The sequence below is a fragment of the Balaenoptera physalus genome (assembly GCF_965194825.1).
Source record: "Balaenoptera physalus genome assembly, chromosome: 1".
NCBI classification, from domain to species: domain Eukaryota; kingdom Metazoa; phylum Chordata; class Mammalia; order Artiodactyla; family Balaenopteridae; genus Balaenoptera; species Balaenoptera physalus.
In genome coordinates, this window is record NC_138882.1 from 143,520,325 (window position 1) to 143,538,525 (window position 18,201).

An 18,201-nucleotide genomic window follows, 5' to 3' on the forward strand; every position below is an offset into this window, starting at 1 on the left:
GTGAACCAGAATCACTTCAAGAGTCAAAAATTTTGTATTTCTTTACTTTCACGGGAAGACTCTTGTTCTTTTCAGTTTATACATTGTAGGAGAGAACAAAGATAATCAATAGAACCATAAAAACAGATTTTGTAGTGGGATTAATCAGCAAAGCACAAGCATTTTCAAATAGTTAATTGTTCAAAATCTATATGAAAAACGACACAAATATCAGCAACATTCCTGCAGTCAGCAGGAAAATACCTAATTTTGTCATAATTTCAATAAACTCAAACTAGAAAGTTGCTTCCTTTCACCTTCTGATTTCCTTTAGATTGTATTTTGAAAATCAAACCAGAACTTTTTGAAAGTGTCAAAATGGTAGTCAAAATGCAAAGTCACTATCTTTTATCACCAGATACTATGTGTAACAGATATTCCAATCCTTATCCCTGGGTTTTACCTAATCCTTTGCCCCAACCCCTTTCCTAAATTTCATCTCAGGATGAGGATGAGGGATGGTGTTGAGCTGTATGTTATACACATTATTGGTAATTTTTAAAACTCAAAGTTAATGGTTAATTTTCTAGGTTGTACATTTTTAGGTGGTCATGCATCCTATGAAGAACCAACTCTGCTCCTCCAGTTTGGCCTGGATTTTGAATTATCTTGATGTCAGTGACAAAATATTGTGTTCCAAATACTGTTTGGGGGATTATCTTATCAAAACCCTTGTCCTACTACACCAACTAATACATGCTTCTATTGTGACAATTACCAAGCAGTATTTTAACAGTTTGTCTTTTCCCCCAGCAAACACAAAGTGTTTAACTACTGGGTTCTTGCCTCTTTATTTTTTGAGGCTGTAGGGTCTCATCTTATGCTGTGTACAAAGTAAATGCTTGATAAATATCTTTATGGAGGGGAAGGAGGGAAAGAGAGAGAAAAGAAAAGTAAGGAAAGGAGGGAGGAAGGAAGGAAAGAAGGAAGGAAAGGAGGGCGGGAGAGAGGGAGGAAGGGAGGGAGGAGAAAGGGGAAAAAAAGAGAGAAGGTGTAAGTCCAATTAAAACGGGAAGTTTAAAAATTGAACTAGTAAATTTCAAATTTCTTATCACTTAAGTCTTTAATCATAAATGTTTTAATTTTAAAAATAGCATAGTAATGCTGCAAAATTGGTTTAAGAAAAATTTTAAATGTAGTTACAATACTAAGATATTATTGCAAATAGTTTCATGTCTTCTCATTCAAAAATGATACATCTTGTAATACATTATCTCAGGGTTGTCAAAGTGCGGTCTCTGGACCAGCAATATGAGCATCACTTGGCAATTCATTAGAAACGAAAATTATCCTGCCCTAGCCTAGATCTTCAGAATCAGAACCTGAGGCTCAACCATCTGAGTTTAAACAAATACTCCAGGTGGTACTGGTGCTCCCTAAAGTTTGAGAACCACTGCACAGCACAATTGTTCAAAATTAGTCCTACTGTGGATGGAGAGGCGCCACTCAAACTCAAATATTTTTACGTTAGAGAAAAACAACTAAAATTTCACTGAAACATAGTACACATTTTGTTCCGTATAAAAGATACCCCCATTACTTTAGAATACATAGAAATTTAGAAAGAAGAGATGGAGGAAAAAACCCTCCAACCTTTCACTTAGTTTAGTCGTAAACTCTTTGGTCTCCTCTTGTTTTAGGCCCTTTCCTTCACCTAAATTTTCACTGTTAAAAATAAAGGTGTAAAAATGAATAAATTAAAAAATATATATATAATTTTTTAAAAGAAAAAAATTGGAAGAAAAAAGGTGTAATGCTTATTTTTGTGATACAGTCCTCAAGATCAATTTGTACCAGCCTTCCAAAAAGTTCTTCTCTAAGACAACAAGGAGGCCATCATATCATAGTAAGAGCACAGTTTCTGAAATCGGGCAAACATCAATTCTATTCCAACTCAGTAACTAAGGCCAACATGTTCTTTAGCGTCTTTTGAGTCTGGTTCGTTATCTGTAAACCCAAATCCTACCAGACTAACAGAGATAATGTTTGTAAAAGGTTTATCAAATTGCCGGGCGCCGCTGGCACTTTTCCTGATGGAAAAGCCACAGCAGCATTAGCAAGGGAGGAAGCCGTGGACGGACGTCAGCTGATTCTCCAAGCGAGCTGCCTCCTGATTCTCAAAGACCAATCGAAGCTCTCCCAGGTGATTCCACAGGCCTAGAAGGATGACCTGCCTCCGACAGATGCACGGTCCCTTTAAGAGCCTCACTCCCGCTGCCGCCAGACTCCCGGCTTCGCCTAGGCGAAGGCGGAACCGGAAGTTATGGGGGACGTGCCGGTCCCCAGCATGGCGGCCTCTCGGGTCTCCGGGCCGGTTGCTTCCGAGACTGCTGCTGCTCGGCTCCTGGCCGCTCTGTGGGTCGTGTCAGTAACAACGGGACCTTGGGGAGCTGCCGCCGGCGGTGGCGAAGAATCACTTAAGTGCGAGGACCTCAAAGTGGGACAATATCCTCTGTGAGGAGCCCCCCCCACCATGGGGCGAGGTAGATTCGGGGTCGAGAGTGGGTCGCGGCTCTCAACACGGGCTAAGGTTGTACTGAAAGGAAAGGTGACCTGTGTCCTTTAATGACCGAGGGACCCCAGGCGGTGAAGAGAGATGTGGGGCTGGGACGGACAGAGGCTATCCTGTGTGATTTCCTTGGGATTTTACTGATCGTTGACGCTTCCTCTTGTGATCCCCCTTTCTTTTTTAAAAATTCATTTTTTTAACTGGTGGGTTTATTTGTTCAAACACGTAGATACTGAAGTATGTTGGGCCATGTTTGTAAGCATTGGAATTAAGTTAAAAGGTTGATAGACCCTACCCTGGAAATTTGCCGACTTCGGGGAAGACAAGTACAGTAGTTAATAACGATATAGCCAATGTATGTTGTCCATTTATCGTTAACTGTACACTTATTACCTTATACTCTCTCGACCTACATGAGATCCCAGACTGCAAGGGGGCAAATTCCTGCTCCACTTTGTAACCGTGGACAAATTATTTGAACTCTGTTTTATCATGAGTAAAAATACAGATAACAGTGCTACCAACTTAAAGGTCTGTTGTGATAAATTAGTACAGGTAAGTCACTTAGAACAATGCCTGGCACATAGTAGGGGCTATATGTGTTAGCTGCTTGTTTACTGATGAGAAAACTGAGACTGGAGGAGTTAAGTAGATCTGTTCATTGCAGCAGCTCTGATAAAGGGAGGAGAATATGAAATGGGAGTTACATTCAAATTAAAATAGGTACTTTTGTACAAAATTAGACATTTTCATACAAATTGTAGAACAGAAAAATTAATAGAAGCCGGAGATATAAGAAAGATTCTATGAGAGGAAATCTTAAAATTAAGAAAATTCGATAGTATTTTTAGGAGTTGAGGAGAAGCCGCCATTATTAAATTTTTACAGAATAGCTCTAATTTGCTGATTACCATTATGCTAGGAGTTTGAGAATCACTGACCTAGTAAGTTGAGTCCCTTTCTTGGCAAAAATGTCAGGGTGATTCTTTCTAATAAAATAATTGAGCAGTATGAAGAGTTGTGCTTTTTGAAACTTAGAAGTGGCTGAGCATACAAGATGATGTTAACTGGAAAATGTTTCTCCTGGCATAAAGATGAGATTTCCAATAGTGATTCAAAAACCCTAAAGAGGTGTCAGACTCTGTCTCCAGAGACATCCTGTGAGTACCTTACTTATCTCATATTAGTGTCAATAAAATATTTAGGAAACAGAACCCCGACCCCAAGTGTTGTGAACATCTATGAGAAGATAATTATTATATCCATTTACAAAAGCTTAAAATCCTGTTGGGGAGACCACGTAGACCCACCTAAAACAACCGTCTTCCTCGCAGTCTGATGGAAAGCACCCTCGGCTTGGAATCAGGAAATCTGATTTTACTACCTATCACTCATACCACTTTGGATAAATCACTCAAACCTTGAGCATCAGTTTGCTTCAGTAATGTGGGGATAATAGTATCTACATCACAGGGTTATTTGTGTTACATGAAATTATGTATATGGTAATACTTGGGGCCTGTCAATAATTTCAGTCAGATATCTGGAAACTGATTTTTTTAGCCTGAAGTTCTCTTATAATAATTTGGTAAAGATTTTTATTTTCATTTTTTTTGTGTGCTTTGTGCTTAAACCCTGACTGATGTTCTATAAGCATAGCACCCTCTGCTAGAGTTTTTAATACAATTTTCCTGTAATAAATTAATATTAAGGTATTATTTAGTGACACTAAAAGTATACCTGTGCTTGTTGACTTGGACAAACTAACATCCTCTTTTCACATGTGAATATAAGCATAAATATATAAGATGACATGTTAAAGACAAGATGATAATGTTTTGTATTGGAATGTAGTTCATATTTCCTTAACTTTTCTACATATATTTGTAAAGATCCAAAAATAAATGATGCTACACAAGAACCAGTTAACTGTACAAACTACACAGCTCATGGTAAGACTTCCAGAAACATGTTTTTTTAAATAATTTTTAAAACATTTCATAGATGAATGTGTGATCGCTAACAGTAATTAATAAATGTGCTTTTTCTTGATTTACAACATTATTATTATTCAGTTTCCAGAACAACTTAATATTGGATAACTGGCTAGGGGTTGTTAATATTTAATTTAAAAAATAATCTTATTCTATTAATTATATAAACTGAGAAGGTTTTATTTTCGTTTATTTTTTTAAAAAACCTTTGGAATCAGTTTATATAGCTTTCTTGTTGCCCTTTATTTATCAAGTTATGTTTTACAAAGATGCTTCTTTAGACTTTTAATTACTCAAAGAGAACTTGAAATGAGACTTTTAGTCCAATAAGGTACAGTGAGGAGCTATATCACCCATATCATGCACTTGTAAAATATACTTAGGTACATCCTAAGTATGAAAACAATATGGTAAGGATTTTAAGTGTGCATCAGTATTTTCTTAGACGTTTTGATAATGGATAACACCCTCAACCTAATGATTTGGGGGAGCTTCTGTTATTCCAAAAAATACGTAATGCTAGATAAAAATTAATAAGTTGTTTAGCCTTCTAAAGGGTTACATGTTGGAAAGGAGGCAGATAGATGTATGTTGGAGCTATTTGGATTTGGCATTCTTATATGACATGGCACATAATGATGGTCAATACCTAGTATTATTTTGAGAAAAGAACACCTATTGAATATATACTGATTGTTTTATTGTTTAGACAGGAAATAAGGCAATACTTGATGTTTTCTTTATAAATGAAAGCTACTAAACAGATTCATTTTGGAAATCAGATTAAAGGGAATTTTTTAACTGCAAAAAACTTTCAGTTTTTCAAAAGTATCTTATAGTCAAATAACTGACCTCTTGATTATGAATTTGTATATATTTTTAAAAGATCTCCCTTCTCTTTTTTATCTCTTTATATTTTGACACACTGTTAGCCCCATTCTAGGCAGCAGAGATATTTGAAAGTAAATCATGTTAAACTTTTATTTTTTTTATTTTTTTGTTTTTAATTTTTATTTATTTATTTATGGCTGTGTTGGGTCTTCGTTTCTGTGCGAGGGCTTTCTCTAGTTGCAGCAAGTGGGGGCCACTCTTAATCGCGGTGCGCGGGCCTCTCACTATAGTGGCCTCTCTTGTTGCACAGCACAGGCTCCAGACACGCAGGCTCAGTAATTGTGGCTCACGGGCCTAGTCGCTCCGTGGCATGTGGGATCTTCCCAGACCAGGGCTCGAACCCGTGTCCCCTGCATTGGCAGGCAAATTCTCAACCACTGCACCACCAGGGAAGCCCATCATGTTAAACTTTTATAACAGACATTTTGCTAGTATTCTGGAGTAATGAAATTTTATCATATAAACAGTAGTAGGTTATATATATATGATTTTTATAGTAAATATTGCTCAATATGTGTACATTTAATTTAGATGTGTTAGACTTAAAGGAACTTTGCATGGAATCCCCTCCTTTTTAAAATGCTTTATAAGTATATTCTGATTTGCCTGTGTTACATTTCAGCCTTTTGTATTGTGCTCTCAGAATACAGAGAATAGTGTTAACACACATAAAGAAGAATGAGCTTTCAGATACTCAAACACATATATGAAATATGTTGGAAATCTGTGAGTACTATTGTGACTGAGGTCACTTTAAACTAGGAATCAGGCAGCCAGCCATCTCAAAAAACCCTTTTCTAGTCTGCAGAATTCTTTGTAGGTATGAGGATTTTGAAGGAAATTATACAACTGAAAAGAATAGTTTCTGACCAAAAAGAGCTCTGCCCTCCAGTTAGGTGTCTCTTTTGTAAAATAAGTTTGAATCCACTTAAGTAATTATTGCTAAATAAGTTTATAAACAACTACAAAATCAAATGATCAGACTGCTAGGAAGTATAAAAGGACTTGGAGGTGTTATGGTCACGTCATGACCTGTCAGGTAAGTTATCATAGATGATGTAAGTGGAGAGCTGCAGAAAAATAAAAGGAAGGCTTTCTATATACAGGAATGGCATGGTTATTCATTTGGAGAGAATAAACCATAAGTGCCTAACAATCTGGAAACACATATATATAAAATGTTAAAAATTAATAAATAAATGACTTTAGATTATTATTATGACTTTAAAAAGAAAATAAAGTTTCTGAGACAAATATGAGTTACAGGGCTTCTGCATGTGGATTATAGTTTATGCATGACCCAGAAGTGTTCAGCCAAGATCTGGGATAGGTTCTACCAGCCCAGCCCTCATGAGGCTATGTCTGTCCACAGGATGCTTTTTTTAATTGTCCTTTTTAAAACACGCAAGACTAGTGGAGTGGCTGTGGTGAGTCACTTCTGAGTGCTGATCAGAGAGGACATCAAAATGACCCTTGAAACATGCTTTTTGGTCCTGACATAGGAATATATTAGAGTTGTGAAAAGTGTGATCTCTCTCGTTTCTCTAGCCAAAATTTTTCTTCTGTTTTTTTGAGTATATGAAGGACTATTGCAGAATCCTCAAACTAAGTTTAATTTTCTTAAACTATACTTTTTAGTAAGGAATGAGTAGGTGGAATGTTTTACAGAGAGGGGAGTTTGGAGGTAGAGAGTAAGAATTGGGACCAAAGGCAAAGGAGATTCAACTATGACAATAAACTGTTGTTGTCTTAAAATGGTTACCAGTTAGCCCAATACCAGTTAACATGCATCTTTATTTATTGAGAAATTATTTGTAATAGTTTAATAATTAAATTAAAATAATTAAATGGATCAAAACAACTAACAGTGAACATCTATATTATAAACTATTATTGAGAAATTTATTTATTGAGAAGTTATTATATGGCAGACTTCTGCTAAATGGTATAGATGATACATAAAAGAAGACAATCTCTGCCCTCAAGGAATGTTCTATCTAGAATACATAAAAACATATATAAGCAAGTGTTTTTAATTTTCTGATCAGTGAAATACAAAAGTATTTAAACTCCATTTCCAGAAATTTTGCTCTGGTCCTTTGGCAGAAGGTCTTTTTTATTAAGATGTTATTGAAATATATTTACAGAAAAGTACACTTAAATATAACTCAAATAAATTTTCACAAACTGAACACACCTATGAATGCTTCCAGATTAAGAAACAACCTTATCAACATGCTACGACTCTGCCCCATGCTCTCTTATAGCCACTACCCTGCCTTAATGATAATCATTATCCTAACTTCTAATAGCATAAATTAGTTATGCAAAGAGTGTGTTATTTTTAAACTTTTTATTTGGAGATAATTTCAAGCTTACAGAAAAATTGCAAGAATAGTACAAAGAACACCCATACACCCTCTCCCCAGATTCACCCATTGTTAAACATTATCCTTCTGGCTTTATCATTGTGCACTCATGCATGCTCTCTGTCTCTCTCTGAATTTGTGTATATATGTTTTGTCCCTAAATATGTTTGTGTGTGTTTTCTAAGAATAGAGATATTCTCCTGACATAACCACAGTTCAGTTGTAAACTTGAGTAAATACAGTATTAATGCACGTACTTTACCATCCACATTCTGATTTTGTCAAATGACCCAAATAAAGCCTTTATAGCATTTTCCCCCAGTACAGGATCCCAAGATCAGGTTTTGCCTTTAGTTTTCCTTAATTTGGAATATTTCCACAGCTTTGTCTTTAATGATACTGACAAGTTTGAAGACTACAGTCCCCTTTATTTTAATAGAATGTTCCTCATTTGGGATTATCTGATATTTCCTTACAACTAGATTTAGGTTCTGCATCCCAGGATGGAAAACTACATAAGTGATGGCGTGTCCTCTGCATCTCACAGCTGAGGGACATGATATCCATCTGCCTCTCATTGATGATGTTAAGTGTTGATCACTAAGACTTTTCAGTTAAATATTTTTTGCTTTGCAACTAATAAACAGTCTTTGGGGAAACTCATTTAGACCATGCAAATATCCTATCCCTCATCAAAAATTTCCCCTAGACTTAGCATCCATGATGATTCTACCCCGAATCATTCAATTTTTTTTCTTTTCCCCCTTTGGCTACGCCGCAAGGCATGCGGGATCTTAGTTCCCTGACCAGGAGTCGAACCCGTGCCCCCTGCAGTGGAAGCATGGAGTTTTAACCACTGGACGACCAGGGAAGTCCTCCGAATCATTCTTTACTGTGATAGTTGCAAAATGATGATTTTCCAGCTCCAGCACTTCCAGAGGAGAGGTGTCTTTTAACACTAGAAATATGAAGATAGGGTTGGCTCTTACCAACTTTATCTTTTGCTTTCACCCGAATTCTAGATTGACACATTTAATTATCTGGTCATTATGCAGTATAACCTGTTACAGAAATCATAAATGAAAGAGTCTGACCCTTTTATTTGACAGATCAGATCAGAGTGCAGAGGCATGATGTTAACTGGAGTAGGATCCCAAACCACCTCCTCTCTAGGTCAGTCCATTTTACTGTGATCAAACTTCATTGATTATTTTATTTCTAGTTTAGCTTTTTCGTATTTAAAAAACGGTGCTGCCTTTTATAATTGAGAAATAACAGTGTACCATGCTTAAATTGATGCCATCTAAATCCTAGACATTGACCAGAGCCAAACATTTTGCAAGAAAACTGCAAATGGAATAGTTTTCAAGCTTGTAGCATGTTGCTTAATTTTGTCAACTAGTTAACATTTATTGGAAACTGGCGTCCTTAATCTCATCATATTGATTTATTTTTGCTTGTTCCTGATATCAGTGTAAGCATGGCATTATCATGGTATAATGAAAAGAGTACTGATTAAAAGTGATGAGTTAGTCTAGGACTTGTAGAATATTACCAATTTATGACACTTTGGTGAGCTCATTTAATTTCTTGGAACCTCAGTTTTTCTGTTTGTAAAAGGAAAAAAAGAAAAAAGGAGCATATTACTAGTTCTGCCTACTTAATATTTTTTTTTTAAAATAAGGGTCGGGCTTCCCTGGTGGCACAGTGGTTAAGAGTCCACCTGCCAATTCAGGGGACACGGGTTCGAGTTCTGGTTCGGGAAGATCCCACATGCCGCGGAGCAGTTAAGTCCGTGTGCCACAACTACTGAGCCTGCACTCTAGAGCCTGCAAGCCACAGCTACTAAACCCACAGGCCACAATTACTGAAGCCCGCGCACCTAGAGCCCGCGCACCACAACGAAGAGCAGCCCCCACTCGCCGCAACTAGAGAAAGCCCGCGCACAGCAATGAAGACCCAATGCAGCCAAAAAGGAAGGAAGGAAGGACTCCTTTTAAAAAAATAAATAAGGGTCAAATGAAATGATAAAATATGTAAAAATGAATAAACTCTAGGGTTGTAGTCATCTACTGAATAGATTAATTTCATTTCACAAAATTATTAAATTTACAGCCACTCACATGTTATATTCATTCCTCATGTCAAGTTCATTCTTTTAGTCTTCTCAGTGTTGAAGTTCTCTAATTTCCTAGAGTAAGGAAGTTGAACACTTCCTCTAGCCAAGCATCATGCTTTACATACCATATGCTTTTAATACGTGTATAATAGCATTACAAGGGTCTTATTCCCATTTCACAGATTACAAAACAAGGTTCAGTGAGGTTTTGTAACTGGCCCAAAAGAACATACTAGTTAAGTGACAGAGTTTGGACTTAAACACAGATTCGTCCCATTCTAAAGTATTGCTTTTTGGAGCTTTCTATGAGTTGAAACAAATCGGATCAGTCTCAATGTTTCTCTTTAATATTTTCTCATGTTATCTCACTATACTGGGAGCGGCAGCTCATCCATCCTCATTAAAGTACATAATTTTCATCCCTTGAAATAATTAGCTCATACTTCTGTCAGACTTCTCTAGAATTACTGTAGCAATGTGGTTTCCCCTTCACTCTGGTACTTCCACTATTTGTATCTTTCCTGAGGTTCTAAGCCTAGAACATTGGGCATTTTTTCTCTCCTTTATCTGTCTCATTAAATACAAAGCAGCTCATATTGAATACAAATCATTTCTTATATTAGAAATGATACAATAGCATTGAAAACTAAAATTGTCAAAATATAGGAGTTTGAACAATTAATAGTATCCAACCAAAAAATAGAAAGGTACGATTTAGTTTTTAATATTTTTATAAAGCATTTTTACAACTCACCTATAAATGATCTTTCAAAATTTTGTACAGGAACCTGTAATCTCAAAAAACAGTACATTTCTGTTAGGCAAGGTGTATTGGACAGTAACCCCAATGGGAATCATAATTACAGTGTTTTGTATTGCAACTATCTCTTTAAGATCTGATTTTAGATAGTCTGCAGGAAGATCTAACAAGGCTATAAGGCAAGAAAGTGACAGCTTCAAACAGCAAGTACAAGGTAGTAATACATTTAGAGGAAAAGTATCCAAAATTTAGTAATAGAATTCTGTTTTATTGCACAATTTTCCAATCCAGAACTTACTACTTTGAGGATTTGAAAAAAAATTAAGGGTGTTATTTGAAGAAAAACTTGTGTCTATCTATAGATCTTCCTGCAGGTCACTTCTTTGTGGAGGTGGAATGGTCCTCACCAAGGCAAAAAACTTTAATTTTTTTAAACCAGACATTGCTTTGACTTATTTACATGTCTGATGCCTTAACTGGAGTACATGTAGTCCTGGGGGGTGGACAAAACTTTCCAAGAGGTAAACAGATATAGATGAATTAGTTTTCTAGGGCTGTTAGTAACAGTGTTACAAACTGGATGGCCTAAAACAGTAGATGTTTACTGTCTCTGGAGGCTAGAAGTCTGAAATCAAGGTGTTGGCAAGGCCATGTTCCCTCTCAAACTCTGGGTAGAATTTTTTGTTTCCTCTTTCGAGCTGCTAGGGGTGGCCGGCAATCCTTGGCATTCCTCGGATTGCAACCTAATCAATCCTAGTTTCTCTCTCTTTTTAAAATTTTTTTGGCCATGCTGCGTAGCTTGTGAGATCTTAGTTCCCAACCAGGGAGTGAACCTGGGCCCTCGGCAGTGAAAGCCTCGAGTCCTAACCACTGGACCACCAGGGAATGCCCCACATTAGTCTAATCTCTGCTTCTGTCTTCACATTGCTTCTGCCTGTATGTCTTCACATCATCTTCTCCCTGTGTATGTTCAATTTTCCCTTTTTTAAGGATACCAGTCTTATTGCATTAAGGCCCACCCTAATAACCTCATCTTAACTTGGTTAAATTTGCAAAGACTATTTCTAAGCAAGGTTACATTCTGAGGTACTGAGGGTTAGGACTTCAACATATCTTTTTGGGAGGGTACAATTCAGCCCACAGTGTGTCTAAAATAATCAGTTTCTAGATCCTCAGTTTTTATATGTGTATTTTTTCCTACAATTGATGTAAAATTTCTGAATTTTAAAGAAGAGCCCTTTCATATTCTTGGTTGGATCATAATGGCTATCAAATTGCTGTGGTATTTAGATTCCATTTTAAAGAATGCTATAATATTTCAATACTAAGGGCAGTATTTACAGTATGTTGGAAATAATATTTTTCCCAACAATTTAAATCCATGGTGAAAAATTTTAGATGTCAAGTTAAAAATGTGTGAGAGAGTATATGGTTTTAAAAAATTATTTTAGGGAGTGTGTGAGCCACAGTTTTTGAAGACCACTGATCTACAGCAGTTTTTCAGCCTTAGTACTGTTAATGTTTGGGACTAGATAATTCTTTATTGTGAGGAGGCTGTCCTGTGCATTGTAGGATGTTTAGGAGCATCCCTGCCTCTACCCACTAGATGCCAGTAGCAGCTTCCCAGTAGTGGCAACCAAAAATGTTTCCAGACATTGCCAAATGTCCCTTGGAAAGCAAAATTACTTTCCATCATTCCTTCATCATAGAAATAGAGCATACTGATCTCCTTTCAGTTGGTAACATAGAATATATATTAGCATTTCAAATGTTTTTTTTAAAATTTAATTAAATTTATTTATTTATTTATTTATGGCTGTGTTGGGTCTTCGTTTCTGTGCGAGGGCTTTCTCTAGTTGTGGCAAGTGAGGGCCACTCTTCATCGCAGTGCGCGGGCCTCTCACTATCGCGGCCTCTCTTGTCGCAGAGCACAGGCTCCAGACGCGCAGGCTCAGCAATTGTGGCTCACGGGCCTAGTCGCTCCGCGGCATGTGGGATCTTCCCAGACCAGGGCTCGAACCCGTGTCCCCTGCACTGGCAGGCAGATTCTCAACCACCGCGCTACCAGGGAAGCCCCCAAACGTATGTTAATCTCGGTTTTGAGTTGTCTACTTACTATATAGCTCCAGTCAAAAGCATGACCTAAGATGGCAGATTGAGAGATATAACTTAAGGGACATGATAATAATTCATTCACAAAAGTCAGTACGTTTTATCCGTATATCAAGGCAGGTGGCAAAACAGCTACATATAAATCATGTGTTAACTTTTGCCCCATCTCTGTAGATCTTAACATTATAAGCTCTTGCTTATATATGGAGTCAGTGTGAGAAATGGCTATGTGGAAAACCTCTATTGTTTTATAAAAGTTCTAATTGAGGACCTTCTCTATTACATTCTCTTACCCTTGTGTCATGAACCAAACCAAATTCCCACAGTGGTTTAGAGGTGAATTGGTATGCTTTCTTTCAGTTATATCACAGTAGCTCTGTAAAGCTTTTTGCCTTAACTACCAGGAACCTCTGAGCTAAATTTGTGGTCAGTTATACTGTCTTCCCTTAGTTGTTTCCCAGTATAATTATTTCTTCACTCTCCCTCTTCCCTTAATTTTATTACTTTTTTTCTTGTTTAAATGGTTCTCAGTTGTATTGAATCTATCTATGCCTTTTAGCATAAGCACCTCCTTGTGTTGGAAATGTAAATACATTAAATAAATAAAGTTTATGGGACGGTATAGTTTGAACTATCAATAACACACAGAAGGGTGCAAAGTCATTATAGAGTTTTTTTCCTGGCCTCATTCTCTCAGTGTACTACTCTGGCATAAAAAAGGACAGTGATTTGTTGGAAATCTTAAGATAATTATAGACAGAAAATAAATACCATTTTTCTCTCATAATAAAACTCTGGAGTCTGTGTTTTTTTGTTTGTTTGTTTGTTTTAGACTATTAGACCAAGTTCTGTTTTCATTTTCTCAAAAAAAAAAAAAAACCCACTGTAATTATTGTTGCTAAACATAGAGATAAGCATTTACTGAAACTAGCCTAAAAACATTAGTACCTTTTAGTCAGAAACAGTGAAGGAGGAAAAGGCACTAACATTTATTGAATGCCTACTAAATGCTGTGCCTTACACTAGGTATTTTGTATCACATTTAATCCCCACAATAGTCTTATTATGATCTTAGTGCTATTTTTATCTACAAGGAATCCAAGGTTCTGAAACAGGCAATGCACAGATAGGTCATTCTCATTCCAAAGTTCTAGCTTTTTTTTTTTTTTTTTTTCATAAATTTATTTATTTATTTTTGTCTGCGTCGGGTCTCTGTTGCTGCACGTGGGCTTTCTCAGTTGCGGTGAGCGGGGGCTACTTTTCATTGCAATACGCGGGCTTCTCATTGCGGTGGCTTCTCTTGTTGCGGGGCATGGACTCTCAGCACAAGGGCTACAGTAGTTGTGGCACGCGGGCCCAGTAGTTGTGGCTCGCGGACTCTAGAGCGCAGGCTCAGTAGTTGTGGCACATGGGCTTAGTTGCTCTGCAGCATGTGGGATCTTCCCAGGCCAGGGATTGAACCCGTGTCCCCTGCATTGGCAGGCGGATTCTTAACCACTGCACCACCAGGGAAGTCCCCAGAGTTCTAGCTCTTTACATGATGAGCCATAAAGACTTCAGGACAGTGCCGGCCTAGCACATAGTAAGCTCTGTAAGTGTTACTGCCTCTTATTATCATGTCATTTGGGGTATGAATAAAGATCAAAATTACTAAATGCTGAGATAATACACTACATCAAATCCTAGAGGGAAATAGAGAAACAAAAACCAAATTCTATACATTTAGAATAATTGAAAGTAATTTATTTAGAATAGATAAAGAGGAATCTTAGTTTATTGTAGCCATCATCTATAAGAACTTTATAAACTGAAAATATAAAATCAGATTACGTTAAATTTAATGAATTACCTAATGAGATACCAACAAAAATTCGAGAAGTATTCTTTATCCTAGAGATGAAGTAAAGGATAGTAATGTGCAATTCTTCCCTTGTTACCTTTGTCAGAGGCAGGAGATTGAACTTGATGGGTCATGCATCTAACTCAGTGTGGCAATTGTTACGCTTTTGTGTTGAGACTACTCTATCATATTATCTGTATCTTATCTTGTACATGAGTGTATATATATATATATATATATATATATATATATATAATATATATATGTATAAAATGTAGCTTTTCCTATCTAAAGTATATCATGTTATATTGGGAGGTGGTTTGTTTTAACATTATATTTTCTTTTGTGTATTGCTAGCTTTAGGAAAAAACATAATTACATACTTTTCCACAAGAAAAAAAATAATGGATTTTTGCTTTTTTCTGCCTTTAGTTCCATGTTTTCCAGCACCTAACATAACTTGTAAGGATTCTGGTGGCAATGAAACACATTTTACTGGAAATGAAATTGGTTTTCTCAAGCCCATATCTTGCCGAAATGTGTAAGTACCTACCTTACTGAAGCTAAATTTTCAGATTACTTGCCTATGTTGTATCTTGACTGAATGGAGTGAAGAGGAAAAGAGTTAATTTGTAAGGAGAATCCTGCACTAATATAATTTTTATCTTTTTGCTTTTGTCAGAAAATGTCTATTTTAAGTGTGCATATTGTTATATAAATGCAGTTTACCAACCAAGTAAAGCTCAGTAGTTCACTATGTGGGATAAATAGAATGAATGGCTTCATGCCATGTCAGTTCAGCCAGTTTTTGCTACCAAATGGCTTATGAAAAAATTCTGTTTTCAAAATTTGGGGGCTTTCTCGAGTGCAAATAATGGATTGTGTACCTATAGTATTAAAAGAATACTAATTAGTAATTATTTGCATTTTGAAACTTGGTTTCATTATTTGTAATGGGTTTGGATGATAAATGGTAATGTCAAACAGAATTCATAAGTTTGTTTGGTATATTAAGACAAATGGTTTTATTTTGTTGGGAGTATTCTTTGTTTAAAGGACTTATAAGTTTGCTATTTATTTTTGCTCCAGTAAAGCTAACAGTTTATTCTTATATTTATGCTTTGTCCTGAAAACATGATTTAATTTTACCCATTTTTATTAATTGTTGGCATTATATTTTTACCTTTTACTGTACGTTGTTACATTTTATATGATGGCACCTATTTTGCAGTTATATCAAAAAACAACCACTATTTGACTGTTTCTGCAAGTTCTATTAGAATTCTTAGAAATTACTATTAGAGTCTTTTTTTTTTTTTTTTGACCCTACTTCACTGAGTTAATGAGGGGCTTTAAATTCTATCTTGCTGTGTAATCCAATCACTTTAAGCTTCTTGGGTTCCAAGATTGCTCATAAGTAAAGTAAAAATTGTTAAAGGGAATTATTTCCAAAGTACTTAGATATGGTTTAGTCAGTTTTTAGATTTATAGATTGATGTTTCCAAATGACAAATAATTTGTTAAGTGTTGGTCCAAGGTTATAATACAACAACTAAAAAATCATCCATTAAGAACAGCTACCATTCAGGTTGGACATTGCAGTTTCATATTACCTATAATGGTCACACCACAATGATCTGCCACTTAATTTCCAAGTTAACTCTGATTTTTCTTTTACTGTCTCTTGAGTAGATTAGGCTCAATGCAACTGAGCTGTACTAATCATGCTCACAAGACATTGATGTCAATTGTGATAGGAAATATAACTATCAAGGAAACTAGATACTCCAAGTCTACTGGCCAACTTATTCCCCTCCTGTCGTAAAGTCTACAATTCCAAAATAGAATTTGCTTGATGAGCATTGAATCAGAACAAGGGGAGTTAGATTGATGGATAATTTTAATGATAAGTCACAAAAGTAACATAACCTGATATATCACTTTCCTTTATCAGGATATTCAGCACATGCCTACCAAACAGCCAGCTGCTAGTTAGCTACTGAGTAAAGACTCACTGACAAATTCTTAATTCATTGAGTGTCCCTTTTCCAGTTTACATATTTTCCTTCTCCTGTTGGCATATCCTTTTATAATATTGATACTTGACTAGAACTCCATCTCAGTATGCAGATATAGCCATTCTATAATGTATTCTTCAGCAACTGAAGTCTAGTAACTACGTCTGATTGGTTACCGAGTCACACACCTATTTATACTGGCCATCTGCATTAGTTGGAGCAGCCTGTTGTAACAAATGTCTTAAGAATTTCAGTGACTTAACACAGTAAATGTTATTTCTCACTCACATCATAGTCCAATTTGTGTTGCCTTGGAGGTCTGGGTGGGGTGAAGGGAGTGGTAGTTGCTCCATGCAGTCATGCGGGGTCTTGTGCTTTCATCTTGTAGCTTTGCTTCCTCTAGTCCTTAGAGTCCTTTCCATTCAGCCAGCAGATGGAAAGTGGAGAAAGAACCCCTGCAGGAATGTTTTATTGGCCAGACATAAAATGATGGCATACATCACTTCTGTCCTCATTCCATTGGCCAAAACTAAGTGATGGCTGCACTTAACTGCAAAGTAAGCTACAGTATACAAAGGCATATCTCAGAGATATCGTGAGTTTGGTTGCAGGCCAGTGCAATAAAGCAAGTCACATGAATCATTTGGTTTCCCTGTGTACATAAAAGTTATGTTTATACTATATGTAGTCTATTAAGTGTGCGATAGCATTGTGTCTAAGAAAACCATACCTTAATTTTCAAATAATGCTGTTGGAAAAATGGTGCCGATAGACTTGCTTGATGCAGGGTTGCCACAAACCTTCGACTTGTAAAAAACGCAGTTTATCTGTAAAGCACAATAATGCAAAGCACACCAAACAAGGTCTGCCTGTAGTTTAGTTGTATGTCCATGAGAAAAAGAGAAATGATTTGGTAAACAATTAGACAAATCTCTTCTACACCACCAGTTTTTAGATTATCCTTTAGGATGATTTATTTATGTAGGTAACTGCTTTTCTAATTTCATTCCCCTTACCAGCCAAGCTTTTTGAGAGGCTTGTTTCTATAATATTTATCTTTTATGAATTTTCCAGTCTAATGCAGTATGGCTTTTGGCCGTACTGAAACTCGCCAGCCGTCTTTGTTGCTATATCAAATGGACATTTATAGTCCATATCTTAATCCTTCTGCAGCATTTGGCATTCCCTTTTCTGAAAACACTTTCTTTCCTTGACTTCCAGTATAAAACACACTCCTGTTTCTTTTGATTCCTATTCCTTTCCTTCTTCCTTAAATCTTGATATTCCCAAGATGATGTCCTTGGTCCTTTTCTCTGCTTCATTCATCCACCCCTTTGGTTTCTCTCACCATCTTTATATAAAGGTCCTTTCCTTCAAATCATTTCCTCCTTTGTATTAGTGAATGCAGCTGTTCTACCCAGTTTCTTAAGCAGAAACTTTTGGAATCATTCTCCTATTCTCTCATTCCCCACATTTCTTCTGGCTGCTTCTGCCTTCTTAGTATTTCCCAATTTTGTTTCCTTTTCTCTCCCACTGCTACTATCCAGTAG

At 36.4% G+C, this 18,201-nt stretch overlaps 1 protein-coding gene across 9 annotated transcripts in view; it reads left to right on the forward strand.

The window, feature by feature from the left end:
- The first annotated feature begins 2,262 nt into the window (after nucleotides 1–2,262).
- TM2D1 (TM2 domain containing 1) overlaps nucleotides 2,263–18,201 on the forward strand; it is a 148,229-nt gene continuing 132,290 nt past the window's right edge. For 4 of the 9 annotated variants that reach the window (XR_014261636.1, XR_014261637.1, XR_014261638.1 and 1 more), the window contains exons 1-3: nucleotides 2,270–2,484; nucleotides 4,427–4,500; nucleotides 15,066–15,174. Coding sequence is in view for 5 of the 9 variants with exons in the window: in XM_082453971.1 (XP_082310097.1) it covers nucleotides 2,303–2,484; nucleotides 4,427–4,500; nucleotides 15,066–15,174 (365 nt within the window). In the remaining 4 variants the exon portion in view is untranslated. Of the gene's footprint in view, nucleotides 2,485–4,426; nucleotides 4,501–15,065; nucleotides 15,175–18,201 lie in introns of all 9 variants that reach the window. The other 5 variants (XM_082453973.1, XM_082453974.1, XM_082453971.1 and 2 more) reach the window with 4 other exon arrangements.